Source organism: Platichthys flesus, chromosome 10, assembly GCF_949316205.1.
Source record: "Platichthys flesus chromosome 10, fPlaFle2.1, whole genome shotgun sequence".
In the NCBI taxonomy this organism is placed as follows: Eukaryota; Metazoa; Chordata; class Actinopteri; order Pleuronectiformes; family Pleuronectidae; genus Platichthys; species Platichthys flesus.
This window is the reverse complement of record NC_084954.1, coordinates 7554815-7578118: the sequence shown is the minus strand read 5'-3', so window position 1 is coordinate 7578118 and position 23304 is coordinate 7554815. Positions and strand designations below refer to the sequence as shown.

The following is a 23304-nucleotide window of genomic DNA, read 5'->3' as shown; positions in this document are numbered from 1 at the left end:
ACCCACATTTATAAGATAGACAACATTTCTTGTTCATGGTTGAGTGAGATCAGTGGGTCTATGCATCCTTTACCTGTGTGTTGGCTTGGTTGAGCAGCTCCAGTAGTGTGCCTACTGTGTGTCGCAGTCTGCCGCAGGCGTTCAGAGCTGCCTCTTCTCCGCCAGGACTGATCTCAGTATCTGAGACAAGCAAGCTCTCACAGAATAGCTGGGTCAGCTCAACATCCTCTGTTGACAACTCTGAAACTGTAATACCTACAGAAAAAAGGGAAAAAGTCAAATGTAATTGTTGTATTGATATATATTTATTGACCCTTTAGGCTTTAAGGAAATGATTTAATTCATATCTGTAGCGGTAACAAAAATCCATGAACCAGCCTGAGCCCAAAATAACTATGGTTTTACCGTATAACTTAAGAATGAGTCAGAAGCCAACTTACCCGACTCGTCAGCATCTTTGATCCCTGCTGGGCTCTTCTGATAAGTCGCCTGCTTGTATTTGTTGGATCTGGTACTGATCTTTTGGCCAATGAATTCCTCTGTTGCAACAATGCTGCGAACAATCTCAATCAGCACCATCCCTATCTTTTCATTGGCCTTGTGCAGATTATATCTGGGAGAACAAAAGTGATATGTCAGATCAACGCATACAACAAACCATGGGATTCTGCAGGGAGACTAGCAATTTGAAGCTATTAAACATACTGGCATGCGTCAAAAACCTTTTATTTTTTTGATGAGGAAAAGTTGCAAGGTCCAATCAAGCGTTAATGAAAATTAATGTTCAGAAACAAATAAAACGCACAGATAACCACCTTTTTTGTTATGCAGGTAAAATTAACTTGTTTGTTTCTAGCTGACTTGCAGTACAATGCAAAACATACACAAAGGATATCACGTACCTTTCCTCTTTGGCCGTGTGCAAGTCATCAGTGAGCATCTTGAGGTGGTTGCCTCCCTCCTGATTTTCTCTGTCCCTTCGCTGGAGGAGGGTGTCCAGGGTCTCCATCTCCGAACGCTTCCCTTCCAACTCTCCCTGCAGACAGCCAACCTCTGCCCGCAGCTGCAAGATAATGGACAAAGAGAACTTGTTAAATCTACCATCACTAACATACTGAATAAACCCACTACCACCTGTGTAATGACATGTTTAGAAACATACTCAACTCATCTAAAAGGACAGAAACTAGACATGACAACCGGTAAAGTCTTTGTAGCAACAAAGGTAACAAATCCACATGGTTGACAACAGCTCAACAGAGCCAAGAGCTTGACAAAAGCATCAGGTGTGTTCTGCATTTAGGAGAAAAACCACTGGGAATCAAAATCAGAAGGTGATAGTCTGAGACATCGACTTCATCCAGATATCACAGTGAGCACATCCACTATCAACCAAAATACACTCAATCTACTGAAAGAAAAAAGAAAGCGGAAAACTTATTAAAAACCAGCTCAATTCACACATATTGACTATAACCATCAGGCCTTCATGGCAAATACAGAAACTGCAGAAGTGAGAAACGCCAGCATCTAGACGTACTGCTTCAATTTAGAGTTTTCTTTCATCTCTGCTAATTCTTCTTACCTTTCCTTTCTCGTGCCGACTGTTGTCCCCCGCTCCTTTCACCATTTCTTCCCTCTCTTTTTCCCCCTTCTCCCCCCCCATCAAACGTCTCATGCAACCACCTGCCTCTAAAAACAATGCTGTTGCCTTGACAACAACACCCGCCCTGACTCTCTTAAGCCTCTCCTGTCTAACCTCATGGGCTCTTAGAGAGTGTGTGTGTGTGTGTGTGTGTGTGTGTGTGTTAATATCTCACTATGAAAAGCCAAGCCAGGCAGGTGCCATGGAAACAAATATAAACATACATTAGTCAAAAAAAAAGTTTTTTTAAATGAACACAGACTTCGCTCTAGAGTAGAGCAATACCTTAGTAGTAACCAAGACTATCCAATTAAAAAGGTTTCAGTATGCTCCAAATCTCCACAACAACCAAACGACAACAGATTTATGGAAATTAGCTCTGACACATCAAAGCTTTGCTCCATTGATTTCATGACTGATAAAAATTAACAGAAGCACATGAATGTGCAACAAACAAAATTGCATGTTGCTATGCTTTAGAGTTTACCAATTATTTAGTCCTCTTAAGTCTGTACTTTACTGTTCAACCAGGGCTGCAATAAATGATTTAGTAAATTGTCTTTGACTGTTTTTTATCTCTAAGAAAAAAAGTGTAAAAATAAGCTAATTTGTTTAAAAGTGGATTTTTTTTATGAGGAAAAGTTGCAAAGGCCACTTTTAGGAGCTAGAGTTCGGGAATATTAGCATTTTCAATTAATTTAGCTATACTTTTTGCTTTAACAAAGAGAGCGGATGTATGACACACACATACCCTCCCCTAATATAGCAGTTGAAATGTTAATGGTTTTAATAAGTTGTAATATCGTACAGGTGCCAAACCTCTGCACCAATGTTGTTACTGTCCATTCTTAATTTCCAAATCATCAAACTATTTAAATTTTCTCCTTCCTCTTATTATGTACTTTGAATATCCAGAATAACACAGCACATCTTCTCAGGCCTGTATAGTCCTGTCCCAAGCAAGCAAAGTGAGCAAAGTGAAGCTGAAGGTGGCATCCTATTTTACATTACTTTTACATTTGCAACATAATTTATAGGAAATCCCTGGAAAAACAAAAGACCAGATTGTAGTTATTTTAATATATGCACTACCTGGGCCACCACAGCATCAAGCTTCTGCAGCTGGGAGGTGAGTTGGCTCATTTTGCCGGTGTAGCTCTGCTCCTTCTTCTCCTGCTCAGATGCGAAGCTCCGCCTCAGGTCTTGAAGCTCCGCCTCCTTCTGGTCCTCAAACTCCGTCTGCAAAGAAAGCAAAGATGTGAGTTCATGAATTAAAAGATGTGAATCTTAAAAACCTGCAGAACCGTGAGGGCATAAAATATCTCTGGCCATGTCTCGCTGGCTTATAGCTGACTACTGGGCTTCACATTTCAAATGGTCAAACACTAAAGGTCTGAAAATGAAAAAAAACTACCTTCAGCCTTAAAACCTTTAACATCAGAGGATAAAAAGCTTAGATCCATCCCATTTAGCCACTGTTCAGATGGCAGAAACACAAACACACGCAAGAGCCAGCAGCACAACGATTCAGAGGACAAGGAGACAGACGGACAAGAACACTTCTACATGCAGTATATGATGGTGGGATTATGTGGAATCTGGGTTTGAATAAAGCTCCAGTGGGACAGAGTCCAAGGGAAAGAGCTATCCTTTGGAGTGAACTGGTGCAGCTGGAGCTTAGAGGGGGCTGCGCCACAACACACACACACACGCACAACAGCTCTCCATAATCCAGAGCGATTACATAATGGCTTTAAAAACAAGCGCTTTGAGTCAAATAAATACACAACTTAAAATAAAAAGCACCTTTAAAGATCACTCGGATATTTTACGCATGAATTGATTGTTCACTGCGTAAAGGGCATTTCATTTCATAGATTTCAAAACTAATTGTTTTTTTCCCCGTTTCTCACTAGCATCTCAGTTTTTTCTACCTTCAGTTGATTAATCCTGTCCTGCAGCCTCTCCTCTGATTGGACTTTGAGGAGCTCCACCTCTTCCATGAAGTGCTGACGTTGCCTGGACGATTCCTCTTCAAGCTCCCGCCGACATGCCTCCAATTCTCGGGCGGAGCTACCCCTCGTCTCCTGAGGCAGGACACACGTGCTATTAATACTACAATATTCAGGCAGTTGGTCAAATACTCACAATCAAAAAAGTGCTCCTAAGAAAAACAAATCCATGGCGCATTTGTGCGGCGCCACAAGTACACTATTATGAAGGATGAACAATGACTCTGTGTAATCCTGCCTCTAATGGGCTGTAAGAGCAACAGAAGCAAGGGACGAGAACTCTAGTGACAACCATTAAAAACAACTCGGTAGGCAGAGCTTGAGATGTTCACTCATCCTGTGAAAGACAGATTCACACACGGGCAATGCGATGCTCTACTAGGCATTACACACCTGTAGCTGGAGTTGGTGCTGCTTGATGAGCTGCTCTTTCTCATCACTGTAGGTGTGTGAAAGCTCCTGGAGTGCAGCATTGTGATGTTGCTCAAGCTCCAAAACCTGAGAGAACAGATGAGACCTTTAAACAAGTGCTGGAAATTAAAAAGAATACAACTTGGGGTAAGCAGGACTAAAAACTCAATATAATCTTGAGAATGTTTTTGTTCATCACCAAAACACTTGAATGTTATTTCATGATCTAAATATGGCATTGCTTACTTTGAGTAGCGGTTGGGGCAAGAATTTCGGTCTTGAAAGAGCTTTATTTGCAACAGCAGTGTTCACCACCAATAAACAAATATGTTTACCTCTAAAAATATACAGTTGTTGTTTATATTTGGATGTACATTTTTAAATATTTTCTTGGGCAAATATCAAATCAGATCCCATTCTGTAACCAGTGTCCTCAAGAGAAGACACTTCAAATTCAGTCTTTTTATGATAGGACAAGATGTCAGGGTAAGTACCTGCATCTTCAGGGTCTCCAGAGCTGTGCAGTGTTCATTGTCTGAGGCCTCTTTTTGAGCAGCCAGCTCAGCCTGCAAGAACAAATCATGAAAAATAGAATTTAGTGAAAAGTCAACAGTAGAAGTTGTCAGTTATACGTATCTCGTACTCTGATTAACTGTATACCAGATGTTAGCCAGCCGCCCATCACTCATTTCCGCTTCTCACCTTGTGAACGTGGCTGAGCTCCGCTGCCATGGCACTGAACTTTTCCATTTGCAGCTGAGCCAGTTCTTTCCTCAGCTCCTCCCTGATGGACAGTTGTTCTGCAGCATGGAGCTCAATGATCTGCAGACATTCTGACTTCTGGTCATTCAGATCTAGATGGTGCCCCTCTTCGAGCTGTCCCACTTCATCACGCAGGGCCTGAGATCAAAGAAACAGAAGCCTTGTAAGCACTTGACATTCAAAAGGAGAAACCCTTCACAAACAGATTTTTTAAAACATTTTAATAAAATAACAATTATTTATAGAACCCCAATATTTAAAAATCAGGCAAACTCAATCAAGTGCTTTTTATACACATTTCAAAGACCTGCAGATTTGCTGTTTGAGGTACTTTCCTGAGTATGACAGTAACATTGTGTTTTACTTTGTATGGGTGCCTCCTTACTTGCACTTCCTTCAGGTACGTGGCCTCCAAAGTGTCCATATTACCCAGCATCCTCTTTTCCAATAGATCCCTCTCCTCTTGGTGTTTGCGAGTGAGCTCAGCTTCTAAAGCCTCGAGCTGAACCAGACTGGTCTCCTGCATCATGGCCTCCAGATCTTTAAGGTCTGCCGTTCGTTTGGAATTGAGGGCCGCTTCCAAGGCAACAATCTCTGCATTGTGTTTGGAATCGAGATCAGCGGCTTTGGCTACAAGCTGATCTCTGTGACTGGCACTAAGTGAATCTAGCTGTGCTTTGTGTTTGGCATCGAGTGTGTCCATCTCTTGTGAGTGTTTGCTCAGTACAGATGCTCTCTCATGTTCCAGCTCCGTTTGAAGTTTGTCCTTTAGCTCTGACACAGAGTTTTCGTATGACTGGGCCAAACGCTCCTCCAGCACTGTTTTTTCTTCGTGGAACCTGAACCCGACAGACAAAAGCAGAATTGAGCTTTGCATTTTATATCATAATTAATTAAAAGAGAAATGTGTTAGAGCTACAAACATTTTGTTCCCTGACTAGAGGCATGTACAATGAAAAACCAATTTAATAAAATTAAGTAGATAACCCATCTAACACGACCACACCCCAATATAAATAAAAAAGTTTGTATAACAAGTTTGGGTTGGCACCTTTGTTCTGATTTCGGGAGAAAAATAAATCCCAAACATACTCAATGACATTATGGTCTTGACTCCGACAGATCTCACCTCTCTTGAGCCTGACGTAGCTGCTCTTCACTCTGCTCCCGGAGGAGAGAAGTGAGCTCCTTGATTTCTGTTGTCTGCTGTTCACTCAAGGCAGCCACTCTGTCCTCCAGGGTGTGGATCATGGTCATCCTTGTCTGCAGCTCCTCAGTGTGACACCACAGCCTCAGTTCGACCTCCGCCTAATTAAAACCCACATTGCATTAAACGACCAATAAACTCAGGATTTAATTAGTTGTACAGATGACGAGATTTTATTTTCTCACCTCAACCTGCAGAGCAGCCTCCAAACGGAGTCTGGTAAGCTCTATGACAGAGGACGAGCATTAGCATCATCTAACACTACGGTTATCTTTTTTATTTCAAAACTGTGTGATTGTGTGTGTGTGTGTGTGTGTTACCTTGTAAGTGTTTCTCAGAAAGTTTGGCTTTGAGTTGCTCCGTCTCCAAAGCGTGACGAGACTTAATCTCTTGCAGCTCATCATAGTAATGGTCTGTGAGGTCTGAGCTCACCTAACACACAAGTAAGAAAATGAGAGAGTAAGCGGAAAGCTTTCCAGGAACATGTTTTCGTGGAAACTGAGACATTTAAGATTGAGGGATTGAGTTTGTGTCTCACCTGCAGCACATCTTCCTTATAGGAGGATCTCAGATTGGAAAGCTCCATTGAGTGTTTCTCCTCCAATTCCTGGATGAGACATAAAATGTAAATAATGAAATAATAATATTTGAAATAGTGTAATGAAAACCAGAAATGTAATGCTGTTTAAATTTGAGGAAAACCTCACTCCACTAATTGAAACAAGAACTTGCTAAAGACCCAACATTTTCAAACAGTAACTTTGTATTTTAGCTTCTTATGTGCAATTAATTTCACTGTCTATATATTCACACTGTACATATTCTGTTTTCACTGTATGTATACATATAATATAATCCATTTATATTTGTTATATCCTCACATTAAAAGTATTGCAAACTACTTAGTATTACTAAACTTTGTTTATTTTGACTGCCCTCTTAATTAAGAATAAATGACGGTACATTCAAACTGCTCTACACCACACATTATCGCAAACAAAATCTAATGCTGATAGTTTGTTCACATCTTTACCCTGTGTTTCTCAAGCTTGAGGCTGGTATCAGACAGATCATATTTTGCCTCCTCTGCTTCATCATGAGAAATGGAACTGAAGAGAAAGAAGCACAGATGTAACTAACAAAACATAATGTAAGATTTCAGAATATCTTTGTAGCCTTATTAAAAAACGACTGAAATACCTGTCATTAGCAGTTTTATTCAAAGACTCTTCCAAAGCAGCTTCTACCATTCTTAGCTGGAGAAGAGCTATTTCCTCTCTGTAGCTCTCTTCAGTTGCTTGCAACCTCTTCTCGAAGTACCTAAAGGAGGACGAAGGTAATTCACGTGTCATTTGATGGGATCAATAAAAGGAAAAGGAATAACAGGAAAAATTACAGGTAACTTTTGCAAACTGTGGTAAGTAAATAACATGCTGTGCAAAATCCATCTGGGATAAAGGTTCTGTTTCTATTCTAAACATCAGAGGACTGTGTGTGTGTGTGTGTGTGTGTGTGTGTGTGTGTGTGTTTGTGTGTGTGTGTGTGCGTGTGATCACATACCTCCTTAGGCTTTCCAGCTCAGCCTCATTCTGCTCTTTGATTCCTTGTTTTTGTTCATTAAACTCCATCTTTAGGCGCTCAATGTCATCAACACGAGATGAGCGAGCGAGAAGTTGCTCCTTAAGTTCTGTGAGACCATAACAAAGACAAAGAAAGAACAAAAGAACAATAAAGGGTCAAAAAAATGCAACTAATGTCTGAGAGTTAAGTTTTAGCAAGTTTCCTTATCTTCCAGGCATCATCTCACATTACAGACATTGTCTGAAGTAAAATGTTATTGATACCCTACTTGGGATGTTTTGACTCTTAACTTTAACTACTACAGTAGGTGAAAATAAAGTATTTTGAAGCAGATGTCAGGCCAGGTCGTCAGTGTTACCTCCCAACTCTTGGCGATTCGTCCTCATGCTGTCCAGCTGAGTCCACAGCTGAGCTACTTCCTCTTCTGAGTTCTTTTTCAGCAAAGTCTTCTCCTCCTGAAGGAGAAGTACCTGTTTGACAGAAAGGAAACAAAACCAAACCTTATTTAGATTTGAAGATATGTTAATATGTATTGTTTTGTAGTCTTGTTATCAGTGAATTAATGAAATGTCTTCAAAATAAGTTGAACAAACATTCAAATAAAGATTGTTGAATTAATACAAGAATTGAATGACAACTTGATTGTCGTTCTTATGCTCCAGGGAACTCACTTCTTTCAGAAGTTGCTTTTCCCTCTCCTCTAGCTGTAGAGCTTGCTGCACTTTCTCCTGCAAAACTGCCTTTTGGCTAGAGACCAATTCCTCCAGGGAACCTGATCAACATTCACAGGAAGAACAGCATTTTTATCAATTATCACACAAATACATAGCATGCGAAACAGAAATCTAAACAACCTGACTTGTTAATTTTGCAGAAGTCATTGCAAATTTGTGTACAGAAATTGCGTATTCTTAAAAGAAATGCCCTCCCCATTGGTTAGTCAGCAAAATTTCCTATGCTGAACTACACTCTGATGTAGAATATTCAAATTTGAACAACAATTAAAAGTTTCTATCCCTAAAATTCTGAGTTAAGAGTTTTTCACATCCTTAATGATTGGATGGAACTCACTTGCAGCAGAATCCCTGTCAGCCAAGGCTTGTTTCAGCTCCTCCTCTAGTTTTTCGTTCTCCTCCTTACTAGATAACTGGAGTTCTTTCAGCCTGGCCTGTGACTCCTTTAGCTCTGACTGGGTCTGCGACAGAGCTGCCTGGGCTTCAGATAGAGACTTGTTGATCTGAGTAAGGGAGGTCTGGGTGCTGGAGAGTTCTGTCTGTGTGGCGGTGAGGCTGTTCTCTGCCTCTGACAGAGATGTCAGGAGGTTTGAGCGGGCGCTCTCAGCCTCTTTCTCCCACTGCAACCTTAGAGCCTAAAAAAGCAAAGGTGAAGCAACAAGTGAGAACGAGGATTCTCCTGATAATAAACAATTTGTCTATTGAATACCAAAATTGCATTGATTATATACAACAAAAATTTTATTAAGTTTAACCTGAATCTCTTTAGCCTGCTTTTCTTCCATTGAGCCTCTCTCCTGAGCAACACGAGTCTCCCACTGCTGATTGAATTCATCTGAACACGCACAAGATAAAAAACACAAAAGAAAATGAGTTCACCTTCACCAAAGAATGTTGAGCTTCATTTGTCAATGTGCTCTTCTTTATACAGAAGAAGCTTCTAAAGAATGAGCATGATTCACCCAAATACACAGTGATAAACCTGTTGAGTGCATCCACGGGCTAACATGAAGAGGAACAGACTGAACAACTGAAAAACACTCATCTGGACTAACCTATGTCTTGTTGGTGCAGCTCCCGCAGTCTGTCCAGCTGCTCCTGGTCTTTCTGTCTGAGCTGGTCCAGTTCGGCTTGATGCTGGGTCTTCAGGGACGCAGTCTCTTGAGCAAAAGCCTCCTTCAGGAAGGGCTGGACTTTGGTGACAGTAGACTCCTGAAGGTGCTCCAGCTGGGACATGTGGGCATTGGTCAGGCTCAGACGCAAGGCCTCAAGCTCAACGTTTTTTTGGTCCTAAGGCAAAAGAAAGCATGAGATGTATTTTTCGTTAGTTTTCCAGAGTTTTATAATGACAGCACATGGAGAGAAAAGAGAAACAATATTTCACATTTGAAACATTAAGTGCTCCTCATATTTCTCCATAGCTATTTATAACTATTTTTTAAATTATTCTAAGTCTGAAAATTCCAGTACACCTGATAGCTTAGACATCAAAACTATGAAATGGTTACATTAGGGAGAAAAAGAGACAAATGTTATGTGTTATTGAAGTGCATACTGTAGCTTAAGATGTTCCACAGTGCAGGTGTGTGTGTACCTGAGCCTGCTGCAGTTCAGCCTGGTGGGCAGCCTCTAAGCTCTCCCTCAGTTCCAGCGACAGCTCTGTCTTCAGTTGACTAAGCTCCTCGCTGTGTTTGACACTCAGCTCTGACACCAGCCTCTCATGCTCACGTTCAGTCACCTGCAGGGAAGACGGAACAGGAGGCATGAGCAGTTGAAAATACATAAAATGGCTGAAGCAAAAATAAAACAACTGGCAAAGCATGTAATCTCTTTAAAGACACTAAGTAACCTCTGCTGTCTCCGATACCTGTTTGATGAAGCTGATCTTTCTCTTTTGTTCTTCCTCCATACCGGCCTGCTGCTTCAGGAGCTCTTTCTCCAGGTGAGTATTCAGCTCAGAGATCTAGGTAGATAAGTAATGAAATAACAGATTAAAATGCTGCTTGTTCCTCCATTTTAATTCTAATAATTAAAAACGTTCCGTTGGATCTGTTTTAGTTAATGTAGCAACTCATGGGGAAATAGTAAAAAATAACATTGATGCATTGAAAACTGACTACTATGATCCTTGTGCCTCCTAAAGATTGCATCACATTTAGTAGCTGGTAAAACCTCGAACAAACAAATGTCCTGGGAGATTTAAATAAATGCAAATATTTATATTAGATGTTTTAGATATGAGCACCACCATAAATCTATGAAATGATGCCCTGTGGGTGGTTTGTATATTTCACCTCTTGTTGATGTTTCGCCATCAAGATTTGTTTCTCCTGTTGGTGAGACGTCATGAGCTTCTCTCTGACTTCCTCCACAGCCAGGACCTGCTTCTCCAGGAGAGCCTTGACCTCCTCATCCCTCTGCCTCCTCTGCTCCTCCATGAGATGTTTCACATCAAGAAGCTCTTTCTTCTTCTCCTGTCTCTCTTCCTCCCATTTTTCCTTCACCTCAGCAAACTGTTAAATATTTTGCACACCTGGTCATTTCTTCGTACAGTAGTATTTCAAACACCCATGTTTACAAGAAACAGATTAAAATAAATCAGCCTCGCATCATCTCCTACCTCAACCTCCTTGGATTTTAGCAAGTTCTCAAACTGTTCAAGTTCCTCCTCTAAGATTTGCTCCATTTTTTGTATCTGCTCGTCCATCTCTTCTTCTTTCCTCTTGTGCTCCTCCCTCTCCTGCACTGCCTGGGACTGGGCCTCCTCTAGCATGTCCAGGTTTTGTCTCAGACAGAGGATCTGAGACTCTAGTTCATGCTTTTCATTCTCGGCCCTGTCCAGATTGATGTGGCTCTTGTCCAGCTCGTTCTGCAGTCTCTCCACCTCTGCTGCGACATCCAGAAGCTGTGCATGTGTTGTTTCAAGCTCCTTTAATCTCGTTTCATCCGAGGTCCCTTGACTTAAGGCAGCGTTTAGCTTTGTTTTTGTCTCCTCTAGCTCTGATATGAGATGGTCACAATGAGCCTAGGGAAAGAAAGACAGAGACATTGCTTTAGCTTTCTGTAGAATATATTTATGTTATTTTCATGTCTTCCTCCATTATGCCCTTATCTACATATTACTCCTGTTTTATAGTATTTCCATCTATCTAAATTGAATTGGGCTAGTCAAAAGAAAAAGGCACACAGAGTATATTCTTACTGAGCTCATAACAGATCCCACTTATCGTATTTGAATACCTGTAGCGTTTGCAACTGGTTGTCATGTCTGAGCTCTGCGCTCTGCTTCATCTCCTGCAGAGAGGATACGAGCATCTCCGGCTGTTTTTGATGAGACAGGAATCCAGCCTCCTTTTCAAGCTCCCCCACCAGTTTATCTTCCTTCTCTGATGGACCCGTACTAGGGGCAAGCAGCGGAGTATCAGCAGCTTCCTTTCCCACGAACATTGCTGCTATCTCTTTTTCTCCTTCTTCCATTAAGGCACCGAGTTTGTTCTTGAGGTCGTCTTGGTCGTTCATCTCCTCCTCAACGCGTCTCCTCTTCTCCTCCTCAAGTTCCCAGAGAGCCTGTCTGAGCTCCTCTGTTACTTGAGCCCACCTGAATAGACAACAGATTTAAAATGCTAAACTGATTCAAATCATAAAATATCTACGAGTAACCATGACGCACAAGCTCACTTTGTGTGAAATATATTGAGTTTTAATAAAAATGTAAAGTAAATAAATTACATCAAATTAAACATATCTAAATGTATAATAGGTACTGGCAAATTGAATGCAATACCAACATTAGGTAAATTATTAAAAAAAGTAAATATCTGTTTCTTTTTGGGAGTAACTATGGCTCCATCAGCAGTGACACCATCAGATTTTGTGAAGAATTATTAAGAAATGTGTAATCCATCTTACCCGTTTGAGAACAGAAAGATGATGCTTGAGTCTTGACATGATTCTGTTAAAGCCCATCATTATTTTACCCATCACTTGGATTACTGTATGTTTCTTTTTTAACTTATCTTCTATGTCTTTTACAATGTTATTTTTCCTTCCTGCAGATCGGATCTATGTAATTTTACTTCAAATCTTATTATCCATGCTTTTTGCACTGTGCCTCTACTCCTTGATTTCTTACCTGCTCCTGGCCTCCTCCAGCTCTTCAGCAGTCTTGTCGACCTCCTCCCTCAACACATTCAAGTCCCTGTCTTTGAGAGCCAGCTCCTCACGGAGCTCGCAACACTGCTGATTCAGCAGCTCTTTTCCCAGGTCTGTCTCCTCAAACTGCTGCTCGGACAGAGTACTCCTGTCCAGATCTCCAGAGGTGGAGTTGTGAAGCCACTGACACAGACTCTGTGGATTGGAATTTTCAGTCCCAGGGTCGTGGCACTGTGGGATAGAGAGGCTAGATGTGTCGTTTTCCTCGAGGAGACGGTTTGAAATTGAAAGCAGGGGCTCTTCTCCCAAGAGTTCACAGCTGAGCTCAAAACTATAAACAGAGGAAAAGAGATACATTAGGGGATTTAACTATAAATATGAAGCATGCAACATGAAAATAGACCAACACTCATACAGATTAACTGCAATAGGAAGTCCTCTCACCTGTGGTTTGCAGAGACATCCAGCTGACTACAGTGTTCAAAGCTTTCATTAACCAATGAAGACTGAGAGTATGCGGGAGGAACTGAAAAGAAGTATCTCTCCATCATAATGTCCCCAGGTACTGATACATTCATGCTGTCTTCATTGGGTCCACTTTCCAGATTGGCCTCATCCGCATCACAACTAAAACCAGCTTTTGCTTGGTTCTGTCGATTTTTAGACGCTTTAAATCCCATGACCTCTTCTTCTCTGAACTTCAGTTCTTTCTCCCTCTCCTCCAGCAGCTGCCTGACTCTCTCCACCTCCTCCCTATGCTCCTCTTTAAGCATCTGCATCTCTGCTTCTTGTCTTTGTCTTTCCTCCTCGAGGCTCTGGAGACGAAGGGCAGAAGTGGCCACCTTTTCACTTAATGTCCTCTCTGCATCTTCTTCCTCCTGAAGTCTTTTCCTCAGCCCCAGTACTTCCCTGTTCAGTTTCTCCTTCTCCTCTTTGCACTGCTGCATCTCAAGGCACTGGGACTGGACTTGGCTCAGTTCGTTCTGGAGATCTTGCAGCTGTGCCTCCTTTTCTTTCCTATCCTCTTCCCTTCCGTTCTTCTCTCTCTCCAGTAAAGAAAGCACATGTTGGTGTTTCTCCAGCTCCTCAGAGAGTTTAGCACATATTTGTCGACCCTTTTCTCGTTCTTCTTCCAGCTCCGCCCTCAGTTTGTCCAGAACAATGTTGATCTCGGGGTCACCTTCACCGTTGAAGCCTTCAACACTTGTTTGAGAGGCAGTTCCTTCACTTCCTGATCCCTCTGTTGGCACCTCCTTATGATTGAGGTCGGCATCTCGGGAGCCGTGGTCATGTTGAAGCTGTTGTCGATGAGTGTACTGGACTTCAGAGTCTGACTGGCTTTTGATTCGGAGAAACTCGACACTGGTCTGTATGAAAGACAATTCAGATAATATTCAGTTTTCAGTCACTTCAACATGCAAAGTGGGGCTGCTTTAACTTTGAGTGACACTAACCTGTTGGAGCTGTCTCTGTAGTGCCTGAATCTGTCCAGCAAGTGAGTGTGCCTCCAGCTGCACCTGGTCTCTGCTGGCCAGCGCATCCTGCAGGTTGGAGCTCAGCTTGGCAATTATCTCATTACGCTTCTCCACAGCCTCTTGTAATTGCTGCAAGTATAAATCGATTTTATAATCACAGAAATACACACAGTCATACATGGACATATTTCCTCAGGCAAATGGGCAACACAATTTGAAAGCACGGTATTTATTTATACATTAAAGCAGCCCTAAGAGGAAATGAATAATAAATAAACTAAAGCAAATATTTTTGCTGCAAGGTCAGATAGAAAACTGATTGACTAAATGAAAGAGCATCATAAAGGTAATATGTACATAAGAATGATCACTTTTGTGATGTGAAAAAAAACGTATAGTCAAGATTATTTAAGGTCATTTTACAACAGTTTCGAGACCTGAGGACCTTCATATAATAGATGTACTAAGCTGCATTTTCAAATCAGTGCAGCCAAGCAGAAGGGGAGACAGTTACATTTACCATTGGGTTGGTGATGATGTCAGACACAGAAATTCACAAGCCTTATTAAACACACTCATAGCAATTCCATATAAAGACTTCCATTGTCTTATTGTTTAAACGTAGCATGAAGACAAATCTATCTGTTTGACCAAACACAGCTAAATACTTGGCAACATGGTATGTAAACAAGAACAGTTTAAGGGCTCTGTTTCCATCATGTGAATTTGGAGCCTCGGATTTTAGTGCAGAGTATTTATTTGAGATTAAACCCATCTCCACCTTACCTGGTACTTTTTAGTCTTAAAAATAAAATCAAAGCAAAGAAGGGAATAAAACTGCTAAATTATGTTGTAATCCATTTCTTTATCATGCAGTTTAATTATTGAATGTATATACCTTGAGCTGTTCTCTGCCAGTAAGTGCCAGTAGCTCCTCATGTCCCAGCTCTACAGAGGGGGACGGGCTTTGCTTCAGGGTCGGGGGCTCATCCATCTGTCTTTGTTTCTGCTGAACCACAGATTTTGTTGGTATCTTAGGTACCTGGAGGATCAGATAGTTTAAGAATTAAGCATGGTTTTACTTTCTATTTTGTCACATGCCATGAATATGTAGATCTATTGTGGGTGAGGTTTCCCTTTAAAAAAGGTAGTAAATGGTCTCACAGTTAATACTGGCAAGGTTGCTATGACAACTACCCCACAGGCAACAAGATGGTTAGTGACCCAATTTTTCTAATGTATGTTAACAGAGCAGGGGGCACGGGCCACTTGTTAAAGCCTACAGTGACCAAACAAAAACAGACAAATTGAGGAGGTCGGTTCGTGTGAGCCGTGAATAAAACGGATTGAAGTCATGCAGTCCAGCAGCAGTGTGTGATGTACCTCATGGTTGGTCTTCCTGTTCAGCTGGGTGTCAGTGGCTGATGGAAGTACTGGTTCTACACGGCGGTCTTGCGTTGAGCCGTCATTCTGCGCGACAGTCGAGCCCTTCCTCTTCTGCGTCTTTTTCGCCGCCCCCGCACTGTCGCTTTGCGCCCGCTTCTGTCTGAAGCTAGCAAGCTGCGCAGGAAGGACAATGATAGGTAGATGGACACGTAGGTTAAGACCACTGAGCACCACCACACGATCAGCATGGTGAAGCTCAGGGGTCAAAGATGAGAGACAGCTAGAGTCCAGAATAATGTCCTCATTGGAAAAAAAATGTGAAGTAATCAAAACATCATTGTGAGATCATATAAGCAAAAAGTTGTCGAAAGTTCCCAACGCAGAAAAAAATTATATAAGATTGAAAGCCCTTATTTTGATGAGTCAGGATTGAGCAAAGGACAGTGCCCAATGAAGCAAGAAGAAATCCCACAGTCACACCCAAAATAGACCACACCATAACCTGGCAAGTTCAGAATGAGGTGACAGTGCTATATATTCTCAAATCTCCAGATAGCAGTTTAAGCCCATGAGGAATGCAGGTTTTAGTGACACAAATTGGACAACTCTCGGCAGATGAGAAATGAAGCAATGTTTCAAATATAAATTAAAAACATCTATTTCCTTCACTTGATATTTTTCAGCTTGTAAAAAAAGTCTAAATCTGACTCGTTGACTGAAGCTTTTTGAGACAACAAAAAGTCTGCTCTGAAATAACCAAGTACAAAAACATTAAGAATCTTAGCCTGAGAAGTTCATCAAGAATAAAAAAACATCATCCACAATCCAGCCAGGATGTTTAGTTTGAATTCCAGAGTGACCGATTTGGTACAAATCCACCTCAGTCCGTCGCTCTCTCTCTCTCTCCTTCTCTCTCTCTCTCTGAGGCTTCATCTCTTCTTTAAGCAGCTTAAATCAGATTACAGCATTCACATTGTGACAGAGACCCTCATGAAGTCCTCCATCAGTGACTGACAAATCAATCAGTGACTCCCTTTCCTGCTGGCGCTCAGACGTGTCAGTTCCTCCGCATCAGGTCAGCTGCTTTACAGTCCAGTTGTAGATCTTCCAGATGGAATGCCCCACAGCTCATTTGACCCAACCCCTCATCCTAAAACTCCCTGCCAAACAACGCACAGAGCAGAGGGATCCACAAACTCTGGATAGGGGATGGCATGTGTCTAGACTGAGGAAGGAGGGTGGAGACTGGGAGATGTACTCGCATGGAGAGGAGGAGACAGAGCTCAGTGTGAGGCGAGCAGCATCAGTGTGCACGCTCAATTCAATTTGAGATTACATGTCCTTGGGAGAGCTACTAGTTGCTTTGTGCGATGAGTCACATACATGTGCATGGCAACATTGTGTGTGCATGCGCACCAATGTTTTTATTCTGCATATCACATGCCTGATTAGAATCCAGATTGAAAGTTTGCTTTAGGGCAATACAATGCATCAACCAAACACCATACCACATCTTCTTCATTTGACTTCTTAAAAACAGTTTAATCCTTCCTTCAGCTCCACAATTAAGTCTATTTCCACTTCACATGATTTTAAAGCTTTCTTACCCCTGATTAGTTTAAACCCCACCCTTTGTGTCCTTTCATCACCAGATTCACCGCCTCCGCCTGCCACAACACTCTTCTTTGAAAGACACATCAGCCAGATGAGCTGTGTTTAGCTCAAGGCCGCTTTGCACTATTGAAAGTCAGACTAAGCAGCTGGCTGGAGCTTTCTGTGGCCAAATCAGATGTTACTGGACTGAATATTGCCATCGTGTTCTACAATGTCAGCAGCAAGACTGTGGATGATGCTGCGGATTTTATGTTAACCGTTTTGCTTTTAAGTGTGTACGTTTCTTATATATATGTTCCATGATTTCAACGTGGCGGAGAAATCAGAGCCTTCTGATGCAACACATACAGTGAAATGAACTGACAGCAACGAATCACCATAGCAACACCATTCATGCAGACTCAAGTGTCATGTTGGACCTAACCAAATCTCATGGGCTCACTGCACCACCTGATGGCCTGCAAGCAGCATCACAGTGTATGCAAGGCGATCCGCTATATTTTTCATTCAATTATAAAAAGACAATGCAGACTTCCTTTCGAGTTGAAAATCTGCATTGTGAATCATTCTTTAAAAAGCAAAAGGCTCAAGTCTCAAAAGGTTGACAGCAATTACATCATAGTGACAGAAACCGGAAGAAAGCCCTGATTGCCCACTTGATAGAAACAAAATAAATAATAATGTCCACAAACCAACAATCAAATCCCAGTCACCAGTTGGTATACTTACTGTCTGGTTTCGTGGCATGTTGGAGGATTTCTGTAATAAGGAACCCCAGGGCTTCAGATGAATAATTTTTTTTTATAGCATTCAGCAGAGTTATTCATCAGCCTTATCTTTTCAATGTGCTCCACCATGAGATAGAAGTGAACATCCAAATCTTACAAATGCAAATCAATTAGATCACAAGTGACCTCGATTAAGACCTAGCCTGCAGACAACATAGTGTGATTGTTCATATGAGGTCATTCTTGATTATTGGCCCATTACTAATCTGGTCTCACATTGAAGTTAAAACAGCTGCTGTTTTTATGAGAGCGTCACAGGAATAACACTCACAGACTAGTGAAAGAAAATACAAATTTGCAGTTTCTAGCTCCCTCTTTACTGGGCACAATATATATTCCAATAACGTGGATCTATAAGTTGGGGAAAGTTGCAAAAATAAGATAGAATAATATGCTGTACAATATATATTCCTGAAATGCAACATTTGACAATTACTTCAGTCATAGTGCCAAAACATCAACAACAAAATAAAATATATAGTCTTTTTTTTATAGTAAGCTCTTTTAACCTTGCTTTTATTTTTATGTTTATTTAACTATTGCAGTGCTGAACTGACCGGGTGCTTCTTGTTTGTTTGTACTTTCATTGCCCTGTTCAATGCATATGACAAACCAACCTTGAAACTAAAACATGGGTTGTACTTGCAATGCTACAGCTCAGAGATGAATGTTAAACTGTTCATTTTTATGATTTCCCAGGTTAGAAATGATATCCATGGTCTGTCTACGTGCAGATCTCTTTCCCTGTCGTACTTCAGGTCTATCCAGATTGATTAAGTCATCATAATATCCAAATATCTTACTACACGAGTGTTATTGTTGTCGTTAGCAATGTGCAGCATCGGCTAATGTTCAAAACGCGGGCATGTGGCGCGCTGAATGAATTAACCTATTAATGACTGTGATTGAAAGAGTCACTGGACTCTGAGCAGCGACGAACTAGACACACGAACAGACAGTGTGGAGGAGGGTGTAGCAGCTAGGAGAGTTAGAGGTGAACTTATAAAAGCTATGACAAAAGAGTTAGCTAACTGCTAGCATTGAGTGTGCGCTCATTCTTAGTGACAAACCTTCGCTCTCCCCGCTTCTAGTTTCCTCTGCCGCTCGTCTTCATCCATCTCGGTTTGAACACAACCATTAAACGTTCAGGACGGACGCACTAACTCCACTAAAGCTCAACTTCTGGCATAAGTTCGCTCAAACTAAATCTTGGAGCTTCCACGGACACAACTGTCAACAGAGCATATTCAATATGGCCGCCAAGACGTTCCAACTCCGCCCTTATCGAGTTTGCTTGAATGAACGGGCCAATCACATCGTGGCTGTCCACGTGTTCAGCCAATGGCGTTTGACATATTCCTGCATCACTAATGACCCGCCTCATATTTTATACGTCTCTCTAAATCTGAACCTAGCCGACCAATGAAATGGCCGTGTCGTGTGTGCAAGGTTGGATTTCCTGCTCTTGTAGCCAATCATGGAAGAGTAACACAAAACGCCATTCTGTTCACTTTGAACTGGAAAGTGCAGACCTTCAGGTGCGGAGGAGTTTTTATAGAAACGGAGCAACCCACAATACTTATATATATTATATTTATTCACTTTACACAAAGTAAAGTGACAAGCAAAGTCGCAGCTTCTCCTTCGCATATTTTTCTGAATGTTTCTAATGTTTGAATTCTATGCAATCCCACATTGACTCCACCACATTTGTTGCAAGGATAGTTCTTTATGCCACTGGCTTTATATTAGTGGCTGATGACGTACTGTAAAATCAATTTGTGAATTAATGATAAGAATCTAAACATCACAAGTGTCTTAAACCCTATTTACCCTTTACTATAACCAGCGACAATTAAGTATGTCGTACAAAAGATTCAGACTGCAGTTTTATAAACCGCAACGATTTCAATCATTTGTGTTATTTCTAACTGAAATAAGCACAAAATAAATCCAAGTATGGCATTGGTTTGTGTCTAGTGTTGACTGAACTTATTGGTTGCTAAGGAGCGGCCTACAGGTTGCCAAACTTCACTTAATTTATCTTTATTAAAGACAAGTCCACTGAAAATGAAATATTTTATGTTGGAATATTCACACTCTCCCCTCTCTCATACATTGAGACGAGCAGGTGTGCAAGTCATGGTCAAGTGCCGGTGGTAAACAAGGTTGTCTCATGGCAACCACTGAATGCCTGCACTCAAACAAACAGGAGAACAAAAGGTTTGTTTGATTCCGAATGCCAAGTTTTCAGGTAAATTATTTACCTGCATTGTCAATCTAGTACTGCAGCACATTACGATACAATAACAGTTCCTCCTTTGTGACATTTTGTAGGATGGCAGCTCCACTGTCGACCAGATGACAAGACTCAAACTCAGACTGCTGGAGAAGGTAGGTGAAAGGATAGTCTGGAATTTACAAAACGCTATTGTTTCAACATCAGTCACTTAAGGACTTTTTCTTCTCTAAAATCCTCAAGTAAAATTGTTATCTTGACAATTATAATCAAAATCAAGAAACACATATTACTTCCATTCCTAGAGACTGGAAAACGAAAAGCAGAACATGGACGACAGAGCAGAGTCGGCACAGTCTGCAAGTAAGATGACAGAGATTTCTTTGTGAGGAAGAAAGTTGGTCATCATCTTCAGTAGCATAAACAAAAACATATAACATCCATATATGTTAAATTAGTTATGTTCAAAGAAAACATACTTACTGCAAAAGTGAACCTAGTAGTAAACTGATGTAACGGTGAATGAGGAAGGAGTCTTGGGAACTGATTAATAGAAAGTGAGTAAGTAAAATATTTTAAGAAGACACTCAAAAAGATATAGGTTGTAAACATGAGTGATAATAAAAAGATTGCAAGGTTTAGTTTGTGAGAACATGATTTTGTCTGCACAGGGACTTATGATGGGCATCTGGATGCACTGTACGGTGCACTAAGGCGAAAGCAGGACCTCCTGCAAAGACTGAGGGTCAGAATAAATGCTTATATTTTGTGTTCCAAGATTATATTTTTTATTAACAAATAACTACCTTATAGAGGGATAAACACTACATAACTAATGTAGAACAAAGCAGGAGGTCCCCAAGAACTAACAGCATCACTTGTAACTGTCAATTCCTGTACAGGAGCAGCATATGTTAGAAGACCTTCATAGACCTCACACTTGGGGAGGGTCCAGAAAACACCACCAGTCCCATTTTGTCACTGTCCCACCACGGCTGCCAGCACTCCCATCCAATTTACCCACTCACATCCACCACCCAGCCCTGGCTTTGCCCTTCCTGGCGCCTCCACCACCTGCTGTGCCTACGCGCATCATTCAACAGACTGTGAGGCACTCAGCATTAATCTCAGAAACAACCCAGACCTGTTGTTTCCACTTGCAATCAGGACAGGAATAGTGTGAGAACACTGCAAATTAAATATGCAAAAAGTAACCTCCTCTTTTTCTTTTTCACTTCAGCTCCCCCAGCATCCTGCCACCATCATTCAACAGCTGCCCCAACAGCAGCCTCTGACTGCTCAGATTCCTCTACCTCACCTGTATCCTGCTCTACGTTCAGGCAGCGTCAAAGAGGGTATACATAAGCAGAACCAGATATCACATATTTGACTCTCCCTGTATTCAAATGTTTGTTCCTATACAGAATATGTGTTTGTGTATGTTGCATTATAGACATGGTGGAACTGATGCTGATGCAAAATGCCCAGATGCACCAGATTATAATTCACAACATGATGCTGAAAGCCATGCCTCATATGGCCCTGTCGCCAACCAGGGGACCCGATATCTGTGCCATCCACAGTGGACAGGTAAGCACAAACATACTCTCTCTAACTAAAGCTGAATTCAGACATTAACTTGTGTCCAGACATTTCCTGGAGTTTGGTTTATAAATATGAAGAAAGCAGGAGGGGATTGTCTGGGTCAGTCAACAGGAATACTTGTTCGTCTGAAAGCTGCCTTAGAATCAAGGCATAATGTGTGCACTCTTTACAAAACTGCCATCTCCATTTTAATCCCCAAACTATACTTCCAGGACAGTTACCAAAGAAATCCTATTTTTGTGCAGCCAGATGTCAGGCCAAGAGGAAGTGCTGTCCATCATCATCATCACTACGGTCCTCACCCTGCAGCAACACAAGTGCCTCGTATCCGTTACCCTCCATGGTTATCATCAGGCATCCCAGAAGGACAAGCAGGGGGTCACCTCCCCCCCTTACACCATGCAACAGCACCTATTCCACTCCCACCAGTCAATGCGTAAGATGCACATGCACTAAAAGATAAATGTTACAAATGGCAACATCACATCACCACAATCGTTGCTTCTCTCCATTGGCTGAATTTATTTAAAGATTTCCCTGATCCCTTTTAAAGCACAACAGGGTCTGGCCCCGAGCTACATCAGAGAACTGTTGACCCCTTCTTTGCCTGCATGAAGCCTTAGATCCTCAGGTGGATCCTTGCTGGCTGTTCCAAAGTCCAGGTTGAGAACTAAAGGTTTCCTTTTCTTTACTTATTCATTTATTTATATCGTCATATTACTGCATTTGTGTGTTCAGGTTTTCATGTGACAAAGCTCTATATTTATTATATTAACTATTAATTCGACAACTAGTTTGTTTCCATCCACCTAAACGTGGTCGTCTGGCCTCCTTGTCACATTGCATCCTAATGATTGTTATTTCTCTTTTATTTACTTTGATTGCTTTGCTGTCAAGTTACTTTTTAAACTCTGTATTTAAAAAGCGTACTATTTAACTACTATATTATTATTATTATTATTATTATTATTATTATTATTACAAATATATTATTATTGTATTGTATTTTCCTTTTTTACTAAGAAACCCATTTGTCCCTTTCTTTACAGGACTCAAGTTTTTCTCTGAGAATCCCTGGTGTAGTAGCAGTGGTCAAACATTATGAAAATAAAACTTCAATAACCAAGATTAAACATTACACCCATTGCGCATCATTCACCAATGGAGTTACTGTTGAAACATTTTATTGTGTACATGAATCATGTATGAATGGAAGACAAATAAATCCAGATAATAAACAGGGTCGATCCTATGCATTAAAAATGTACTCTCATTTGTTTTACTCCCTGAAAAAAAAAAATTGATACGTCACCTGAAGTGCGCAATACGTGAAGTGAGCAAGCTATCGCGAACTTCAGCCTACGGCTAGCCCTCTATTTAGTGAAGTCCATTTGAAGAGTAAGAACATCACGGACATTAACAGGTACGTTTGCTTACTAAAGTTTTACGTTTGAGCAATTTATGTGTATGACGTAGTGATGGCGAGATGAAGCTTAATGAAGCATCGAAGCTTTCCATCCAATTGGTTCACTGGTGGGCCATTGCGTTTCGTTGACCATTATATTTCGATTCGCGAGGCTGTGAACGTCATCATAAAACGTCATCAACACAAGCCTCGATTAAGCGCTTCACTACAATGCTAGAAATGTAGCATCTTAGCTTAGCCAAACACCTGTGTCGTAGTTAATTCGCA

General features: G+C 41.2%; 2 protein-coding genes across 5 annotated transcripts in view; one reads left to right on the top strand and one right to left on the bottom strand.

The window, feature by feature from the left end:
• The window catches only part of pcnt (pericentrin), a 33241-nt gene extending 14247 nt beyond the window's left edge, over positions 1–18994 (bottom strand). For all 3 annotated transcript variants that reach the window (XM_062397011.1, XM_062397013.1, XM_062397012.1), the window contains exons 1-33: positions 18838–18994; positions 17709–17738; positions 15363–15539; positions 14878–15021; positions 13959–14108; positions 12949–13871; positions 12485–12835; positions 11593–11950; positions 10973–11377; positions 10647–10865; positions 10220–10315; positions 9947–10090; positions 9408–9642; positions 9108–9187; positions 8690–8987; positions 8290–8390; positions 7977–8088; positions 7598–7724; positions 7238–7357; positions 7071–7146; positions 6576–6644; positions 6358–6469; positions 6223–6263; positions 5960–6138; positions 5216–5669; positions 4771–4968; positions 4563–4634; positions 4051–4155; positions 3580–3732; positions 2738–2884; positions 903–1063; positions 441–613; positions 74–255 (exon numbers count right to left, since the gene is read on the bottom strand). In XM_062397011.1, the coding sequence (XP_062252995.1) occupies positions 74–255; positions 441–613; positions 903–1063; positions 2738–2884; positions 3580–3732; positions 4051–4155; positions 4563–4634; positions 4771–4968; positions 5216–5669; positions 5960–6138; positions 6223–6263; positions 6358–6469; positions 6576–6644; positions 7071–7146; positions 7238–7357; positions 7598–7724; positions 7977–8088; positions 8290–8390; positions 8690–8987; positions 9108–9187; positions 9408–9642; positions 9947–10090; positions 10220–10315; positions 10647–10865; positions 10973–11377; positions 11593–11950; positions 12485–12835; positions 12949–13871; positions 13959–14108; positions 14878–15021; positions 15363–15539; positions 17709–17738; positions 18838–18885 (6240 nt within the window). In that variant the 5' untranslated portion in view covers positions 18886–18994. The remainder of the gene's footprint in view (positions 1–73; positions 256–440; positions 614–902; positions 1064–2737; positions 2885–3579; positions 3733–4050; positions 4156–4562; positions 4635–4770; positions 4969–5215; positions 5670–5959; positions 6139–6222; positions 6264–6357; positions 6470–6575; positions 6645–7070; positions 7147–7237; positions 7358–7597; positions 7725–7976; positions 8089–8289; positions 8391–8689; positions 8988–9107; positions 9188–9407; positions 9643–9946; positions 10091–10219; positions 10316–10646; positions 10866–10972; positions 11378–11592; positions 11951–12484; positions 12836–12948; positions 13872–13958; positions 14109–14877; positions 15022–15362; positions 15540–17708; positions 17739–18837) is intronic.
• A 1119-nt stretch (positions 18995–20113) lies between these two features.
• Positions 20114–22858, top strand: zgc:112416 (uncharacterized protein LOC550509 homolog). 2 transcript variants are annotated; one of them, XR_009922109.1, is made up of 9 exons: positions 20114–20161; positions 20312–20369; positions 20678–20751; positions 20909–21112; positions 21247–21361; positions 21460–21596; positions 21857–22047; positions 22165–22287; positions 22661–22858. XR_009922109.1 is itself a non-coding variant. In XM_062397857.1 (9 exons), exons 1-8 carry the CDS (start codon positions 20129–20131, stop codon positions 22232–22234), a joined length of 882 nt encoding a protein of 293 aa, XP_062253841.1. In that variant the 5' UTR covers positions 20114–20128; the 3' UTR covers positions 22235–22273; positions 22661–22858. The 2 variants fall into 2 exon arrangements, 1 of the variants encoding a protein (XP_062253841.1); XM_062397857.1 differs by having other exon boundaries at positions 22165–22273.
• Positions 22859–23304: the final 446 nt, after the last annotated feature.

What these genes read in the sequence shown, in the direction of transcription:
- zgc:112416 (XM_062397857.1), top strand. Translation starts at nt 20,129, where the DNA reads ATGACAAGACTCAAACTCAGACTGCTGGAGAAG. An exon ending in ACCTCCTGCAAAGACTGAGG is followed by an intron (nt 20,752 to 20,908) that starts GTCAGAATAAAT and finishes ATTCCTGTACAG; the next exon opens with GAGCAGCATATGTTAGAAGA. An exon ending in GTGCCATCCACAGTGGACAG is followed by an intron (nt 21,597 to 21,856) that starts GTAAGCACAAAC and finishes ATTTTTGTGCAG; the next exon opens with CCAGATGTCAGGCCAAGAGG.